Source organism: Sinocyclocheilus anshuiensis, unplaced genomic scaffold (genome assembly GCF_001515605.1).
Source record: "Sinocyclocheilus anshuiensis isolate Anshui unplaced genomic scaffold, SAMN03320099.WGS_v1.1 scaffold1320, whole genome shotgun sequence".
NCBI classification, from domain to species: Eukaryota; Metazoa; Chordata; class Actinopteri; order Cypriniformes; family Cyprinidae; genus Sinocyclocheilus; species Sinocyclocheilus anshuiensis.
In genome coordinates this window covers 20,418-36,193 of record NW_015544236.1, presented here as the reverse complement: position 1 = coordinate 36,193, position 15,776 = coordinate 20,418, and the positions used below count along the sequence as shown (strand labels likewise).

General features: G+C 41.0%; 1 protein-coding gene across 2 annotated transcripts in view; it reads right to left on the bottom strand.

Annotated features, from left to right (window-relative positions):
- The window catches only part of LOC107697562 (transcription cofactor vestigial-like protein 4), a 20,075-nt gene extending 4,655 nt beyond the window's left edge, over window positions 1–15,420 (bottom strand). For both annotated transcript variants that reach the window (XR_001635216.1, XM_016498361.1), the window contains exons 1-3: window positions 15,062–15,420; window positions 6,209–6,398; window positions 493–712 (exon numbers count right to left, since the gene is read on the bottom strand). Coding sequence is in view for 1 of the 2 variants with exons in the window: in XM_016498361.1 (XP_016353847.1) it covers window positions 493–712; window positions 6,209–6,398; window positions 15,062–15,143 (492 nt within the window). In the remaining variant the exon portion in view is untranslated. The remainder of the gene's footprint in view (window positions 1–492; window positions 713–6,208; window positions 6,399–15,061) is intronic.
- Window positions 15,421–15,776: the final 356 nt, after the last annotated feature.

Here is a 15,776-nt window from a genome sequence, read left to right as displayed (position 1 = left end):
GCTGATTACAGAACCGGCTTTACTGATAAGATGCGCGTTAAATATCGCATGCGATTTATCGTGCAGCCCTAATTCATACCAACGCAAAACTCTTTTTATACACATTTTGATGAGTAACAAAGATTCTAAACATCAATACCAAGACAAAGCCAAATATACTTTAGCATATATTCAAATTTTTAAAAAAGGGACAAAGCTTTCTGCTTCTTTTAAAGGGAGAGTTTACCTAAAAATGAAATTATTTACTCAGCCTCATGTTTGTTGACTCATGTTGACTGATTTTTTTTTTCTTCTGTGGAGCATAAAAAAAAAAAAGACGTTTTGAAGAATGTTGGTGACCAAACAGTTCCGTTCCCATTGACTTCCATTATACAAGTGGCCAAAAAACAGCATTATTCAACATATTTTTTTGTGTTCTGCATAAGAAAGTCACAAGTCATGCAAGTTTAAAACGACGCGAGGCTGAGCAAATGATGGCAGTGCTGGAGTTACCTGTTGGCGCTCGACGGGGCTGACAGTGGGCGAGATGGTGACAGTGCGGGTGGCGTCCATGTTTTTGGTCAGTGCGAGAGGCTGGTCCATGGCCAGGCTGGGCATGTGGGCATACAGGTGACCACCAACGAGACTCATCGGGGAGGCGCCGATGCGCTCTATGGGGCTGCGGCTGCGATCCCGGGGGTCCTTGCGGTAGTCCCCACTGGCAGACTTGCCTCTGCAAGACAAACAAAGGAGGGATTGTACTGAGGCCCCTGTCCAGCGGCACAAACAAGCAGAGCTATTATTGCTGCATTCAGCGGGCCTGGCAAGAGCGCACACCTCCCGCGAGCAGTCGATGACTCGATAAGAGCGGACTGGACAGAGTCGCCATCGCTTACATTCAAGCGTTTGTTTAGTGCGCAGTAGGGCTGGGCGATATGGTAAAAAAAAATAATAATAATAAATCTTGATTTTATTTTTCAGAACGTTTGACCGAGTCTCGATTTGTAATTACTCAACTTGAAAACATAACTACAAAATGATTCAAGCAACTTTTTCTTTATTAACGCTCTAGTTAAAGAAAATTAAATTCCAAGTGCAGCACACGTGAAGTTGTCAACATGATGTAAATGTTAAACAAATCACTTGTTAAATATCTTTGCAGAAAAGATGCATAAACTACAACTACATATTGTACAAACTTGTCTTATAGATATATGTTCAGAAATAATAAAAGTCAAGGTAATTCAAAATCAAAATGACTGTAGGTATAACACCAGTAGACTATTAACTATAAATGTTCTGTAAAAACAATGAACAGCAGCTTTCAGTCTGTCATCATGATGGAAACATGAAATATCAGACATACAGAAGTAGTTCTTTACAGGTATTTTATTCGATTGCGCTGCTTTTGCTTTGTTTTTCTATGTAAACATGGACGTGTTTGACTGTTGCGCTCGCGTCTCATGCATGACACGGCAGTCTAAAAACACTGCGCTCGAGTTAAAAGAAGTTCACTCCCATTTTTTCCTATTCCACTGCCCACGTTGCATCTTTGTCAACACAAAAGCACAATCTGTGCAAATGGCACCTAACGATTTATAGTCCTTCACACATGAGCGGTTAATCACGTGACATGCGACTGGATCATTCTTTTCTCTTTACTGTTATCACTGGCATATCGTCAAAGTGACTAATTGTAACATTTGGTCATATTTCTATTCCAAATCAACATTCCTCGATTTATATAAAAAATAAAATTGTGGCAAATCATTAAATTCGTTTTAATTGATAAAATCTGAAAAATCACCCAGCCCTAGTGCGGTAGCTACGGCTGCTCCATAATCTCGGCTGTTTTAAAGCAAGTTTTGTTCTACTTCTTCAAATCTCGTCTCCAGCTCTGCATTAGCTCAGATGGCTCGCTACAAAAGGCCCTTTCCCACTACCGACCTCCTTTCCTGTTTTTCTTTTCCCCCTTAAAAGAATAGACACACATGCAGCAAAGCCCAGAAGCGCTATTCCACCCTTCCGGAACGATCGGTCTCCTGTTGCCAGCAGAGCGGAGGCCCAGCGAGGGGCCAAGTGCACTATTCAAAAGGCTTCATCTGTGCTTCACAGGAAGAGAACTTAATACCCTTCACCGGGCACACAAGAGAGCTCTAATCAGGTATTTGAAGGAAATGCTTTCAGCGCAGAATTCGTAACCTCAGTTTGGTGACCGTGCTCCACCTTCGGGGAGGACAAGCACTGGAGATTTGTCGGGTCTCCGTTGTGTGGGCTGCGATCCCTGAAATCGCCCGTTACTTGGCAACGCAATTGGCGAGTGAAGCATCTGCAAGTAAACTGCTACGTCTACAGGAAATTACTGTCCTCACAATAACTAATGGAAAGCTGTGGAGCGAAATCTGTCTTACTGTCAGAAGCTACTCCTTCACAGCCCCTTCCTCCTCAGCGGGATCCGCTTTCACTGTAATACATACGTCGTGTACAGTGTCTTAATTGTCCTCAAGAAGTTGAGATAGCATGCTGACAGCACTACTGTTGACCTGAAAGGTTACACCATGTGACATTAGAAATGTGTCAAACAATGGAAATGCTGCTGTAAATGTGCACAGCTATCAGGAACACTGCTTTGCATTATTACATGAGAGAAAAGAAACGCTGAGCTACTCAAAATAAAACAGGTCACTTAAATTTTTGACTTGTCTTGTAAATATCTTTATGCTCCACAAAACAATTTATAGCAAATTATACAAGGTTACGTTTATCAAATTTTCACAAGAAAATCCAGTCATTTAAATAGGAATCCATGTTACATTCATGTTACTTCATACACTACCACACTATTGCCAAAATGTTGCTGCCGTGAATGCACATCTACACCACAATACAAGGACACAGTTGTGTATAGTGTTGTCAAAAGACCCGGTATTTCGGTACCAAGTCGGAAAAATGTTGTTCAATTAGCATGTTTTTGTGTTTTGCTTTGGTACCGAAATTGGTACCGAGAACCGTGGATTTTCACTGGTATTGGTACTGAATACTGAAATTTTGGTACCGTGACAACACTAGTTGTGTATGGTTTAGGCATCATATTAATAGCAGTAAGGTCATATCTAGGAGGAGCACAATAACATTCAGAAAAACCTGCTGAAAGCCTCTTCACCCAAGATCCTTTGAAAAGAAACAGCAATGAGGCCCTTTGATGAGATCTTTCAGTTCTTGCTGCTCCTCTCTGATGTGAGCTAAATGCTCTGGCAATAATCCACCAGTGCTTTCAAGACTCTTGCTCCGAGAACAAGGCATTTTCCCATTAGATCACGAAGCTTTCGTGTGTTTTGATGAAGCCACGCATCAATCCAAACATCCCAGAACACAGTCAAAACGTACGATACAGGAATAAACATAGAAAAACAGAAGCAAACGCTTCCATCACTTTTATATGACTTTAGCATGTCCCCTTAAATGCCAAAAGCCAACGGTTATCTTTTACGCTTACTTCCAAAAAGTCTGCTCCAAACTCCACTGAAGTGATGTGAACTCTGCTAGACTCACTTCAGTCACAGATGCAGGCCAATAAAACCGGGGACATTTTCTCATAATTGCATTTCACAGCCGTGCGGGAAAACCTCACGATTCCACCACAGATCCTGGCAGGAAGATGTCTCTCTTATTTCTTCTTTAAGTCACTGGAAGCTCGCCCACAAAGATACAGGAAACATCTGGGAGAAATCAAGGCGAGGAAGGCAGAACCACAGGATACAAACAGTGCGTTCTCTGGAAATGTTCACGATTAGCCATATTTCTAGCATTCTTATTACAAATCAGCCAACAAGCTTTATTAATAGCACAATACTGTTTAACTACTGTTACACTTATATTTCTTAATGAATTCATTAACTTCCCATTTGTAAATATTAAATGTAGTTACTGAAGCAACTAGAACATTTTGGCACGTTGCTTATTTTTGGCTCAGGTTTTAAAACAAGCAGCCAAAAAGGTAAAAGGCAGTTTGAGAGTTGGATCCATAAGCACTGTGTGTAATGGGTTCAAAGCGCCTGGCTAACTTCAGACTTCACTGCTTTGACAAATTATAATCCAAACACCAATAAGCCAGTCATGTGTGTGTTTATATATAAAAGTTAGGAGAAAAACACTATTTTATAAACCCTAACCACGCTGGCACGGCCTGCGTATGACTCTCCGTTTGGCTGGCAACGGATGCATGAGAAAGACGGAGTCTCCCGAGTTCCCAGCAGGAACACAAGCTGCCGTCGATCGTTCGCTCTGAAATACACTTTCTACAGGAACACATTCATAAAACCCCTTGACGCTGGGTGAAATCTAGGTGAACGCATGAATCAAGCCTGTTGCATTTCTGATCTGCAAAACTTTAAAAGAAAGATCAGTCATTTAGTACACAAGAGGGACTCTTATTTTGCTGTACACGTCGACAGTGGGGCGTCTCCGGTGGGACAGAACGCAGTGGGCTGACCGGATAAGAGGCCCTTTGTTTTCATGGCAGCAGTGAAAACCAGAAAATGGCCCCCACCCTGACACGTAGCCCACTCCACAACAATGTCTCCCTGAGTTTCCAGTTGTTCTAGCCTTAGGAGGAGGCTTGTATCACCGTTTAGTCTGGCAAAGACGACCAGAATAAAACCGTACAATAGCTTAACATGTGGACAAACTCCTTTCAGATCAAAAACAAGCTTAACAAGAAACATAACTGTAAACAGTCTCTGTGCACTTCTAACAACAAAACAACAGCAGAAGATTATAGTGAGGAGAGGCACAGGAAGAGAGGTTTCCCAGCCCCCACTGCTTCATTCCCTTCTATAGAGAAACACCCTCATGGAAACCTGAGCCGCGGTGTCCGGTGACAGCCGCAAACTCCCAACAAAAACAGTCAAGAGCGCCTCATTCACCTCCACCCGATGAAAATCACATGTCCTGGAGCAATACAGAGGCACACCAACAACTCCGTCCTCAGAGTTCAAATGTAAATGTACTCCTGCTCTTCAAAAACAAGGAAACATTTGGCAAAAACTTTCCCGAAACTCCAAGCCTGTGTGCACTAAGAGTTTTAAAGGTTAAAAAAAAGAGAGAGATAAAATGCGGTATAAAAAACATCAACACAAACCAATGTCTTCTGTGTGACCACTGCTTCAGCTTTAACCATTTTTTTTAGTATTTATGTTTGAAAATGCCAAAATGTAAAAGTAATTTTTATTTATACTCTAATTGTAAACAATTATATTCTACATGTTTGTTTCTGCTGAGGTCTATAATGATTAGTAATTTAATAGTTTATCAGTAATTCTAAAAACAAGTGTGAACTCAACGATACAACTGCTCACACAATCCAATCCATTTGCACTAAACAAACATTTAGAAATTGCATTTAAAAAAAACTACTGAGCTAAAGCACATTCTGTACGTCAACTAGCAAAATGGTGCATGAAGGGGATCTGGTGTTGGTAAACTCAGAAGAGATGGTGCAAAACAAGTGCTAGCGGAGTGTAAGTTGTGAAAAGGGCACGTGCTGTTATGAAACTACAATCTGCTGCAGAGCAGTTCAGATCCTGCTAGTGCTAAACCTTTCAACTGGCAACAAGCTCTGACGGGTTGCCAAGATGAGGATGAGGATCAAATAGTGTTTATGTATCTGAGAGCGAGAGCATTGCAAAAGTAAATCCGTTCAAAGTTTAAAACAGCCCGTGCTGTTAAAGGAGCGCACACTGATGTCAAAGCCCTGAACACAGATCAAATCAAGCTTGTTGTGCTGAGAAGCCCCTTCTGTTGTTCACACTGGCTCCTGCACTGGTCCTAATTTACCAAGCAAACTGCGGGTCATAAATTAGCCCGGGCTGCTCTGCCTCGCACCAGTGTGACTTTTCCTTGCTGAACAGCAGATCTGGTGTCCTGCGACTGAGCGCCGTGCTTCATACCGGGGCTGGAATGCAGGGAATGCTCTGCCACGAGGGCATGGCCCATGTGCTCCGGCTCCGACTGCCAGAATCTCAGGAATTCCAGCCCTCGCTCTTCAGCACATTCCCAAGCATTCCCCACATTCTTTCTGCAGGAACACCGCCCGCACGGCTGAGTACGAGGCTTTCTAAAAAGCACCTGCCTGCCAAAGATTCGCTGGAGACGACACAAGCTGTGAGTGCCTGTCAGTGCATCAGATGCATCCAAAACCAGACACGTGATGTTAATCGGATCCACTTACAACTGTGCGGCAAACAGCCGGCTCATCTTGGCCACATGCTCGCTGTTACAGTCAATGCTGTCGTCTGCTTGGTCCCCGCTGTGCTTCCTCTTGCTGGGGCTGATGGGAGGAGGGCCCGTCCTGTGATTGCTGACTGCAGAGGACAGGGACAGGGCCGGCATTCTGGACTCGCCTCTCAGAGCAGCCTCACCTACAGCAAACACAAGAGAGCGGTATTAACACAGACGAGCACTATCAGCCGCTTCAGGAGAGTGTGCTTTTACAGGCTGTGTGAGAAGTGAACTGCATGATTTAGAAAGTGATCAAGCCATCATCTGAAATACAAAAACAGCAGATCTGCTGAACTGATGGCATAATGAATCGAGTGAGCAGTCAAGAATCGACTCCACACACTAGGGCTGCACGATTATGACAAAAATCATAATTGTCGATTATTCCCTTGAAATTGTAATTGCGATTATTAATTATGATTATCACAATTTACATTGAATGATGGTTATACCATTGTTTGATGCAACTGCATGCCGCATTTTTATATGAAAATAAACAAGCTGAAAACACTAACTGAAAAACCTTTAGTGCTTTTCTATAGTATTAAGCCTCAAATGTCAAATATACTTCGGATTAGTTTCTTCTTTAAATTATAAAAAAAAGTACAAATATAAACGGTATTATAATGTTATACTAAAACTAGAAAATGGAAAACCCTTAAGATAACATGTAGAAAGAAAAAAACATCTAAAGCGTGCAGAATAACATAACTTTGAACGATTAATTGCCGCTTTGAATGATTATGTAATTGTGGCATCTGTAATTGTAATCACAATTAGAAATTTGATTAATTGTGCAGCCCTAACACACACACACACACACACACAAATCAAATACAAAGCTCAAAAGAATAGAACAGGACACAGAAGTGAACATATTTGCTGCACATCTGTCTTGTAAACAACACTTTGTGTTTAATAAAAAAATAAAATCTGCTTCTGATACTTTCTAAATATGTTGCTTACAGTTTCTATTTTCATTTCAACAGTTTTCATTTAGCCAGGTTTCACTTTCATTTCTACCAACAAGCTTACCATTGGATAGTGTATAATTTCTGTCTTCAGAAGTCAGCTGGAGTGAATATTGTCTAAAGAATGTGTCCATGTATCAAATATGTGCTGAGAACTCTCCCCTAATAAAGATAATCCACAATTTATATCATTTAAAAACACAAGTAAACATCCATGGATTTTGCCGTCTCACTCATTTGGTGCTGCTGCCTGACTGGTTTTAAGTGAATTGCACTGAATTACAGCATATACATTGAAGATATTATAATATATATATGCTGTAATATATACCTTCAGCTCTCACGATATCAGTACTGGCCATGAAAACCCACACCAGTCGACCACTGCATTATATTACACATGAAAGCTCCTCATCAATACAGGCCACTTCTTTGATCTTGATATTCAGAACATAAAACCATCATATCACAGAGAGAAGAATGGCAGCAATCACAATAAACTCACTCATCAGCCCTTCCTATTACTTTCTTCTCTTTTAAGAACACTTGACTGGTATCTTGCCTCCACATCAGAGCAGAAAAAGCATTAGACTGATGCAGGAAAGCATTTCAAACATATAAGGCACTGACTGAATTGATACACAGGCACGGCAAAGTCTCAATACTTGCATTGTAAACGCAATCAATCTCTGCCTTTGATTTGCAATCAAACGAGTCGCTAGAATCTGCAGAAGTAATGCACTGAAGCGTCATTACGACACAGTGCTGTAAGATTCCTCTCAGTACAGTACAAGGGCACTCGGTGCATTTACAGGCGCTGTGTAGGAGTTAGGCCGGAAAATTACAACTGGCACGCTCTCTCCAATGGGACTTTCCACTTGGGAGGAGGTTAACTAAGCCTGAGAAACTTTATAAGATCCATTTATTGAGCCAGACCTGGATTTCTGCACTGGTGCAGTTATTTACAGAATTAAATGATAAATAGAGATGGTAAAAAATAACCGGGCCAGGTGTCTCTCCCACACTCGAGCCTCATAAAATAAGCCATGCACACATTTACTCGACTTCAGCCTGAAGTAAAGCAATGATAGAGCTTACGAGGTACTTCCCAAAACAAGCGGCCTATTTTCCAGACTGGCATGTTTCGGCTCGTCTGACCGCGCTCCATGGCAACGGCGATGACATCAGTTTGTGGCAGGGCTGGAGCTGCTAATAGAGAAAAGGCTGCGGCGCACAGTAAACGTCCACACGATAGCCTATCTGTGATAGTCTCCAGAGAGCCATGAAGAGATGCGGGCTGAAAGTTATTGGCCATTCATTCGTTATCAGTGAGGAATCGTGTACAGAGACAGGTGTCGAATGCAGTGTTTCCAAGAGAAACAGTGACACTACACTCTTCCTGATCAACTCATTCAGCTCAAATGAGCTCAGACTCCAGGACCTGAAACAGACGGGTCAGATAAGACAAACAAAATGTGAACTGCTGGAGTGCATTCAGGAACAGGGTTGTGAAACGACAGTATGCTTTTAACAAACATTACCAGGGCAAGGTGTTGTCAAAAGCAATATTTGACCAGGATTGGTTTCCTAAATGAGAAATTAATAGGTTTAGATTAGGGATTCTCATTTTAACCGGTTAACCATTAACCAACAGTAAGAATTTTGGCCATCAGTTAAACGGTTTAAAAAGTATTTCCAGTTATTAATCAAAATAGTTCAAAACGTTTGCTGCATGGTTAAAATACGCTAAGCTTAGAGACCAATAAAATAAAATTGCGTTTTTTGAGAAAAAAAAAAAAAAAAAAACACGTCGCGTAGCCTAGGTCACATTTTATTATTTCATTCAGAAATAGGCCTTATGCCGACGTGAAATGTTTACAAACATTATAAACATATAGGCTAGACTATTTTAGTTCCCCTAACTCCACAGCAAATATTTTAAATTTAACAGTAGCCTATTCAGAAAAGAACAAGAATTAAAAATGTAAGAAGCTATAGCTATATAGGACAAGCCAAAACAAATTCATTTAGGCTAAAACGAAACTGAAACCAATGTTGGGTCTCACATTCGACATTGCCTGCGCAATCACTTGGGAATTTTTTCATTCTGACAATGGAAACAACTACTCCTTCTAGTCATACAGATAATCGAAACTGTAAAAGGTTTGCTTTTATGTGTACATTCACAATAAAAAAATCTTTGTGCTTCTATAAAATAAAGAAAAATAAGATTCCGCTAGGGCTACACGATAAATCGAAATGAAATTGAAATCGCGATTAGACAGAAGCTGCGATTGTCATGCGTATCTTTCAGTGAAGCACGGTTCTGTGATCTAAATCTCCATCCAAAGGCCAGAGAAACTCCAAATACGCCCCGCAGAAGAAATCAGGAAATCCCTAATAGCGGTTGCTGAATAAACTGAGGATTTAAATGCTTTCATCGATTCAACGTGACTAATAAACACACGACTATGGCAATATATGGTTTATCTGAGTTCTTATTATTATCATTTTCATTATAATAAAGTATATCTATAATGCAATGCTAATCGACATAGCCTTTATCACTGCTTAGAATACTATGAAATATTGCATGCCTTATTCTGTGTAAGAAGCCACATCATCTCACAGAAGGATTTATTTCAAACACTCGACTGACGTTATGAAGTGAGTTTGGAGTAAAAACATGTTATTAAATGTGGTGTTTTCACGTGCTTTCAGATGGAGCAGCATTTACTACACAGAGCCGTAGTTCACTGAGAAGCTACGCAAACAGCTGTCATTATCGTGAACGATTTAATAATCGTACGATAATATCGTCTGCAATTTTTTAGCGTAGCTTGTCAGATAACTACGGCACTGTGTAGTAAATGCTGCTCCATCTGAAAGCAGGTGATGGAGATTTACTACTAATCACAGAACCGGCTTTACTGACAAGATGTGCACGACAATCACATTCGGTTAATCGTGCAGCCCTAGATGCTGCTTTCTGCCGTCTTGGTTTCCTTTTGCGCATGCACCACAAAAATGCATGAACCAAAACTCTGCATACTAGACTAGCCTACGACGACGCTGCAGTGGCACGATCGGGCAAGTGACAAATCGTCTACTGTCCCGAACGTCTTTCACGCCGGCCTCCGGCCATCGGGCAGTCCTTATTGTCGAGCCCTGATGATGTGATTAGAGGAAGTCTTCAGTATTTACAGGTGAAAGCTGATGACTTCACTGCCATCCAATTTAACCTACATCAATGAGGAGAAAAAGGAGTACACAAGAACAGTGATCCAAAAATGGCTTTGAAACCTGAGAAACAATTACTGTCCAAATAGTGCTTGAGTTACATTTATCAACTGTCATTCAACGCACTGATGTGTCTGCAGTTACTAGTTACAAAGGTGGGAGTGTCTGTTCTGCACTATAAAGTGAAAACGCTGTAACGTCATTAATACTGAAAATGGCTTCAAACAGAGTCAAGTCACCTTTATTAATATAGCGCTTTTAACAATACAGATTGTGTCAAAGCAGCTTTACAGTATTATAGGACATTTCCACACTAAATCTGACCACTGTAGAGCCAAATCAATCTATTTTGCCACTGCATGGCAGCATTGCCAGATGCATAAGGCCTTAATGCTGACCAAAACTATATGTTAAACTGTAATGTATTTCTGTGATGCGCAGCTGTATTTTCAGCATCATTACTCCAGTCTTCAGTGTCACATGATCTTCAGAAACACTCTAATATGCTGATTTGCTGCTCAATAAACATTTCTGATTATCATCAAGCTGCTCAAGAAACATTTCTGATTATTATCAATGTTGAAAACAGCTGTGCTGCACAATATTTTTGTGGAAACTGTGATATTTTGTAAATAGAATGTTTAAAAGATCAACATTTATTTGAAATAGAAATCTTTTGCAACATTATCAGTGTTTCTACTTTGACTTTTGATAAATTTTATGTCTCCTGGCTAGATAAAATAATTTATTATTAGTTTTTTAATAATAATAATAATAATAATAATCTGATGCCAAATGTATCACCTAAGAATGGCATACACATAATGCTTGTGATTTGGTGAAATGCAAAGACTGTATGCAATCTCTCAATCATTACAAATGTCAAATAGATTCATGTAGTAAGCAGCTAGTGTTTCTGTATTTGACTGGTCGAAAATCAAATCAGGGAAAAGGCTTGTAGTTATTAAAAAAAAAGCACAGAAGCTCCCTTCACACAGATATTTAGGAAAATTTCTGGGAGAGCTGCATGCTTTTGTTCATTCATACTGCCATGGTTTTCCCATGTTCAGCATTTCATTCACACACACAGGCAGGTCTGTGAGATCATGTACTACAGATACTTAGACTGCACTGTCCTCCTGTAAATAATTGCATCACAGCACAGATAAACTTACAGTTCATTTTGTCTTCATACGTAAAAAAATTTTCTCCTTCTCCTGGCCAAATAGCCACACAATAACTATCACCATTTACACATACTTGTTGTGATCAATCGCAGAATTTTTCATTTTTCCAGCACTTCGGCTTCAGTTTGTGTTCACATGGAAGAACCAAAGACCAGAGTGAATGTAGCTAGACATTCCTGACTCCAGACGTCTCGGAGGACGCTTACGTTAATTGTTTTGCTCTAAAGTTAGATTGCGAGAAGTGCTCAACTCAAAGGGGACTGAAATCAAAGTTAGTTTATGAAACACTAATTGACCCATCTTCCTCAGGGAAAACGTATCTCTGGCATGACTTTCTCTCAGCAGAACTTCTGCTTGACACACAGACACCATTCACATATGAACACCTGAAGAAAAGACATCAACTGGAGAACGACGCTTCCTTCAGCCTACTTGTTGAATTTCACACTTCAGCGAGTCTGTGTTTTCTTGGACGTTTAAAGTGTGTTAAAACCTCACAGCAACCTTTGTTGGGAACTGCAGGAGCCATAAAAGATGACTATCAGCGTTAGAAGAGATCTAGCCAATGTTTGATCTGTTGAAAGAGTGTCATTATGAGCGTAAGTGATCAAAGTCTGCCCCTACTACTGGAGACTTCAAACGTCAAGCCAGAACGGGATTGCGTTACAGATGTGAGCCCACCTACATTCACAGAACATCAAAATAACACACAACCTCTGATGCAAATGACACTTTTGCAACTTCTTGGCAAACATGCAGTAAAAGAAACAAATCTCTAATTTCATACTTGCAGAACAATGGCCTCTTTGCTTTAGCGTCTGAAATCTGATCTTCTGTGAGCAGCAGACAGCATGTCCCTCATGCACACAGAGAGGGAACTCTGTCTCTCTTCAAGCAGAGAGGCGACTGAGCTGCACAGGTATGGCTTCAGCGGGGGTCTTATCTTTCTGTTGCCAGCAGCTGTTTTTAGCCTTTGTTCAGCAGGAAAGATGACAGTCAGTGCTTCAGGCCTGCTTCAATTTGAGCTCAGCTGGTGAGCAGAAGAGCGGAGCAGGCCACGCTTTCCTCCTGAACACGCCTGATACCCGCAATCACGCAACGAAACCCAAATGATAGTCAGTCAATGGCATGGTAGAAATCTTCTTCAGGCGAGGTCTACTATTGAGATTACTGGTAATATTGCACTATTATAAGAAGTGCTTATTTCCCCTAGTGTCAGTGGATAAACATTTCTGTTTTCACATTGTCAAGTCAACATGGTGTACAATAAACTTCTAAAATTCATCCAATTCCCACAAGACAGCATTTTATCAACTAAGTTTTATAGTCTTCTCAGCGCATGGTAAAAGAGTCCTCAAAATCATCTTTGGTGTGAAGAACAATGAACAAAGATAAGAAAGCTCGTCTGCGACCTTTGAAAGGCGGCGTTCATTCAGTTCCTGATAAAGCGTAAAGTTCAGCAGAGCGAGGTCTTTCACCGAAGCACCGCGCCGTGCACGTTCTGACCCGAAGAAGTGATGCAGAAACAGAGCTATTTTAAGGAATGATGCTCGGCTCGCAGAAGCTGTAATAGATTAGCCATGTGCTCAGGAAATTCTCTGGCACGCATTATAAACAGCTGAAGTGGCAGCCGTGCAACAGCGAGCAAAAACCGGCTGTGATTGTGTATTTCCATCCACTGTCACCGGGTCACATGACTGGCTGCTGGAGAGCGTTCCAGCGGGTCAAAGCAGCCTGACATCCGCTCGAGGAGAGACACGCCAGTCACACACACATGCACGGCTGCTGCAGTTTCTCCACACACTGTTTCGAAGAGTTATCTGGAAACACAGAGGAGTCACTGGCCAAGAAGACGTAACCTTCGGCGTCACTCACAGGCATAAACAGAGGGAGTATCGTCATCACAGGTTATGAAGCAAAAACATCAGAATACCACAAAAAAAACAACACAACACAAGTTGGGCCTAAAACTAAAACTGCAGTGGAGGCTGATGTTAATCACTCTGAAAGACCAAAAACAGATTGAGACGTTCAGCAATTCGCCAACCTGCATCTTTTTACAGAACAAACTATAATCATAGAGTAAATGTCATTTAGCAAATCACAACTCTGCTTTAAAAGTCAGATGAAAAAGAGCTCTTCATATATCACGGCCGGGTCTACAGGAGGCCTGTATCGCATTTCTGCTCTCTTGACACGTGACGGCCGACGACAGGAGGCTGATGCAGAACAATTTATCTGTTTTCTACTCAATCCAGAGCTCTGCCACAGCATATGACGCTCGAGATCGCAGCCTTTTACAGAACAAACTATAATCATAGAGTAAATGTCATTTAGCAAATCACAACTCTGCTTTAAAAGTCAGATGAAAAAGAGCTCTTCATATATCACGGCCGGGTCTACAGGAGGCCTGTATCGCATTTCTGCTCTCTTGACACGTGACGGCCGACGACAGGAGGCTGATGCAGAACAATTTATCAATTTATCCAGAGCTCTGCCACAGCATATGACGCTCGAGATCGCAGCCAAACACAATGAAGCACAATACTGAGGCTTCATAAGGTCAGGCACAACAGAGAGAAGCGCAGCACATAAACACACATTTCTCATGCACACTTCTGAAAGCATGTGCTGCAGCTGCTTCAAATAATACTACCACTTAAGTATATCTAATATGATTAAAATGAACTTTCCTGAATGTAATATTTTTAAAACTATTTTTGACACTCGTTCTGCACTTTACAACTTTTAATTCACATACAAGTAAATATAAAGGCAGAAATATTAACATTGTTAAAAACAATCTCAATGAATCAGTGTTTATCGTCGGTTCTGTAACTGAATAGTTCAGATGCAAAAGCCTCTAAGTGCCATTTGAAATATTCTTCTAAGATGAGCATTTTTCTCAGGCTCCTGTGTGTATGAATGAATATTGCCATTAAAGTGTAATTACTGAACCTACACACAGGAGCCTGAGAAAAATAACGTTACTCATCTGAACTCTTAAATTGTTTACCATTTTTTTAAGGGTTTAACCATTTTAAACACTTTTAGCCTTCACTAGTCTATTTAAACATTACGAAAACTCCGTATATTCCCTCATTAATGAGCTCTTAGAAACAGAACGCATAATTACAGCTAAACGCGGGGTTTAGCATGTCATCCAGTAGTACACAAAAACTGTACAGAAGCTAGCGACAACACTTTTCTCTCTCAAGCTGTAACATGATTACGCAGAACTTCAGTCATTATTCTGAAACTAGTCATTTTAAGTAAACCTCTACGTTAGAAGTAAACTAATCGAGAGGATCGCCGCGCGATGACGTCACTGGCGTCCGTTATTTTCACCGACAACTATCTCATTTCTTTAATTCAAGAGCGAGAAAGTAAGAGTTTGTTTTTTACCTTCGTAGCACAGGATGCCAATGTTGTTGTTCATCTTGTCCAAGTACTGGTAGTTCAACAGGTCCATTTTGGTAAAAAGCATTTATGGACTTTTAATCGCAGAAAGAGCGGCTTCTCTTTTTCTCTCGTCAGGAGCGCGAGTAAAGGCCCAGCCTTCAACTTAAAACAGAGCGAAAATAACTAGTTTAACCCGACCTCCTCGAGAACCAAGCGAGTAGAAGTACTCGAGCGCGAGTTTAAAGAAACTTTAAGAAGTTTTAGCGTATGAAAAGAGTTGTATTTAGGGACAAAAGGGTGGCGCCAGTTCTCCTCACAGCCCCGCTGTAAGTCGACTGCACTGACACGCAGCCAGTGAGCGCTCGGAGTCCAGCGCGCCGCCTCACGCCAAATCCCGCGAGACTTCCCCTCACAAACGCACGCGAAATCCCGCGAGAGTTCCCCCTCCCAAACGCATGGGAATCGATGCTTGTAATGAGGAGAGAAGAACATGTCCAAAACAACGAGAAGTTAACTAAGTTTGCAGAGACGTTTGAACTTTCTGGAAACAGCTAATGACCACTAATTATACTGCATTCTATACGAGTTCCAAATGTTAAATACGAAAAACCATATTTACTATTATCATAATAGTAATGATTACAATAATATTTTACAACAATTAACATCGTCTTGTTGTCATTTGAAATGATACTGAGATCTGAGACACTTTTACTAT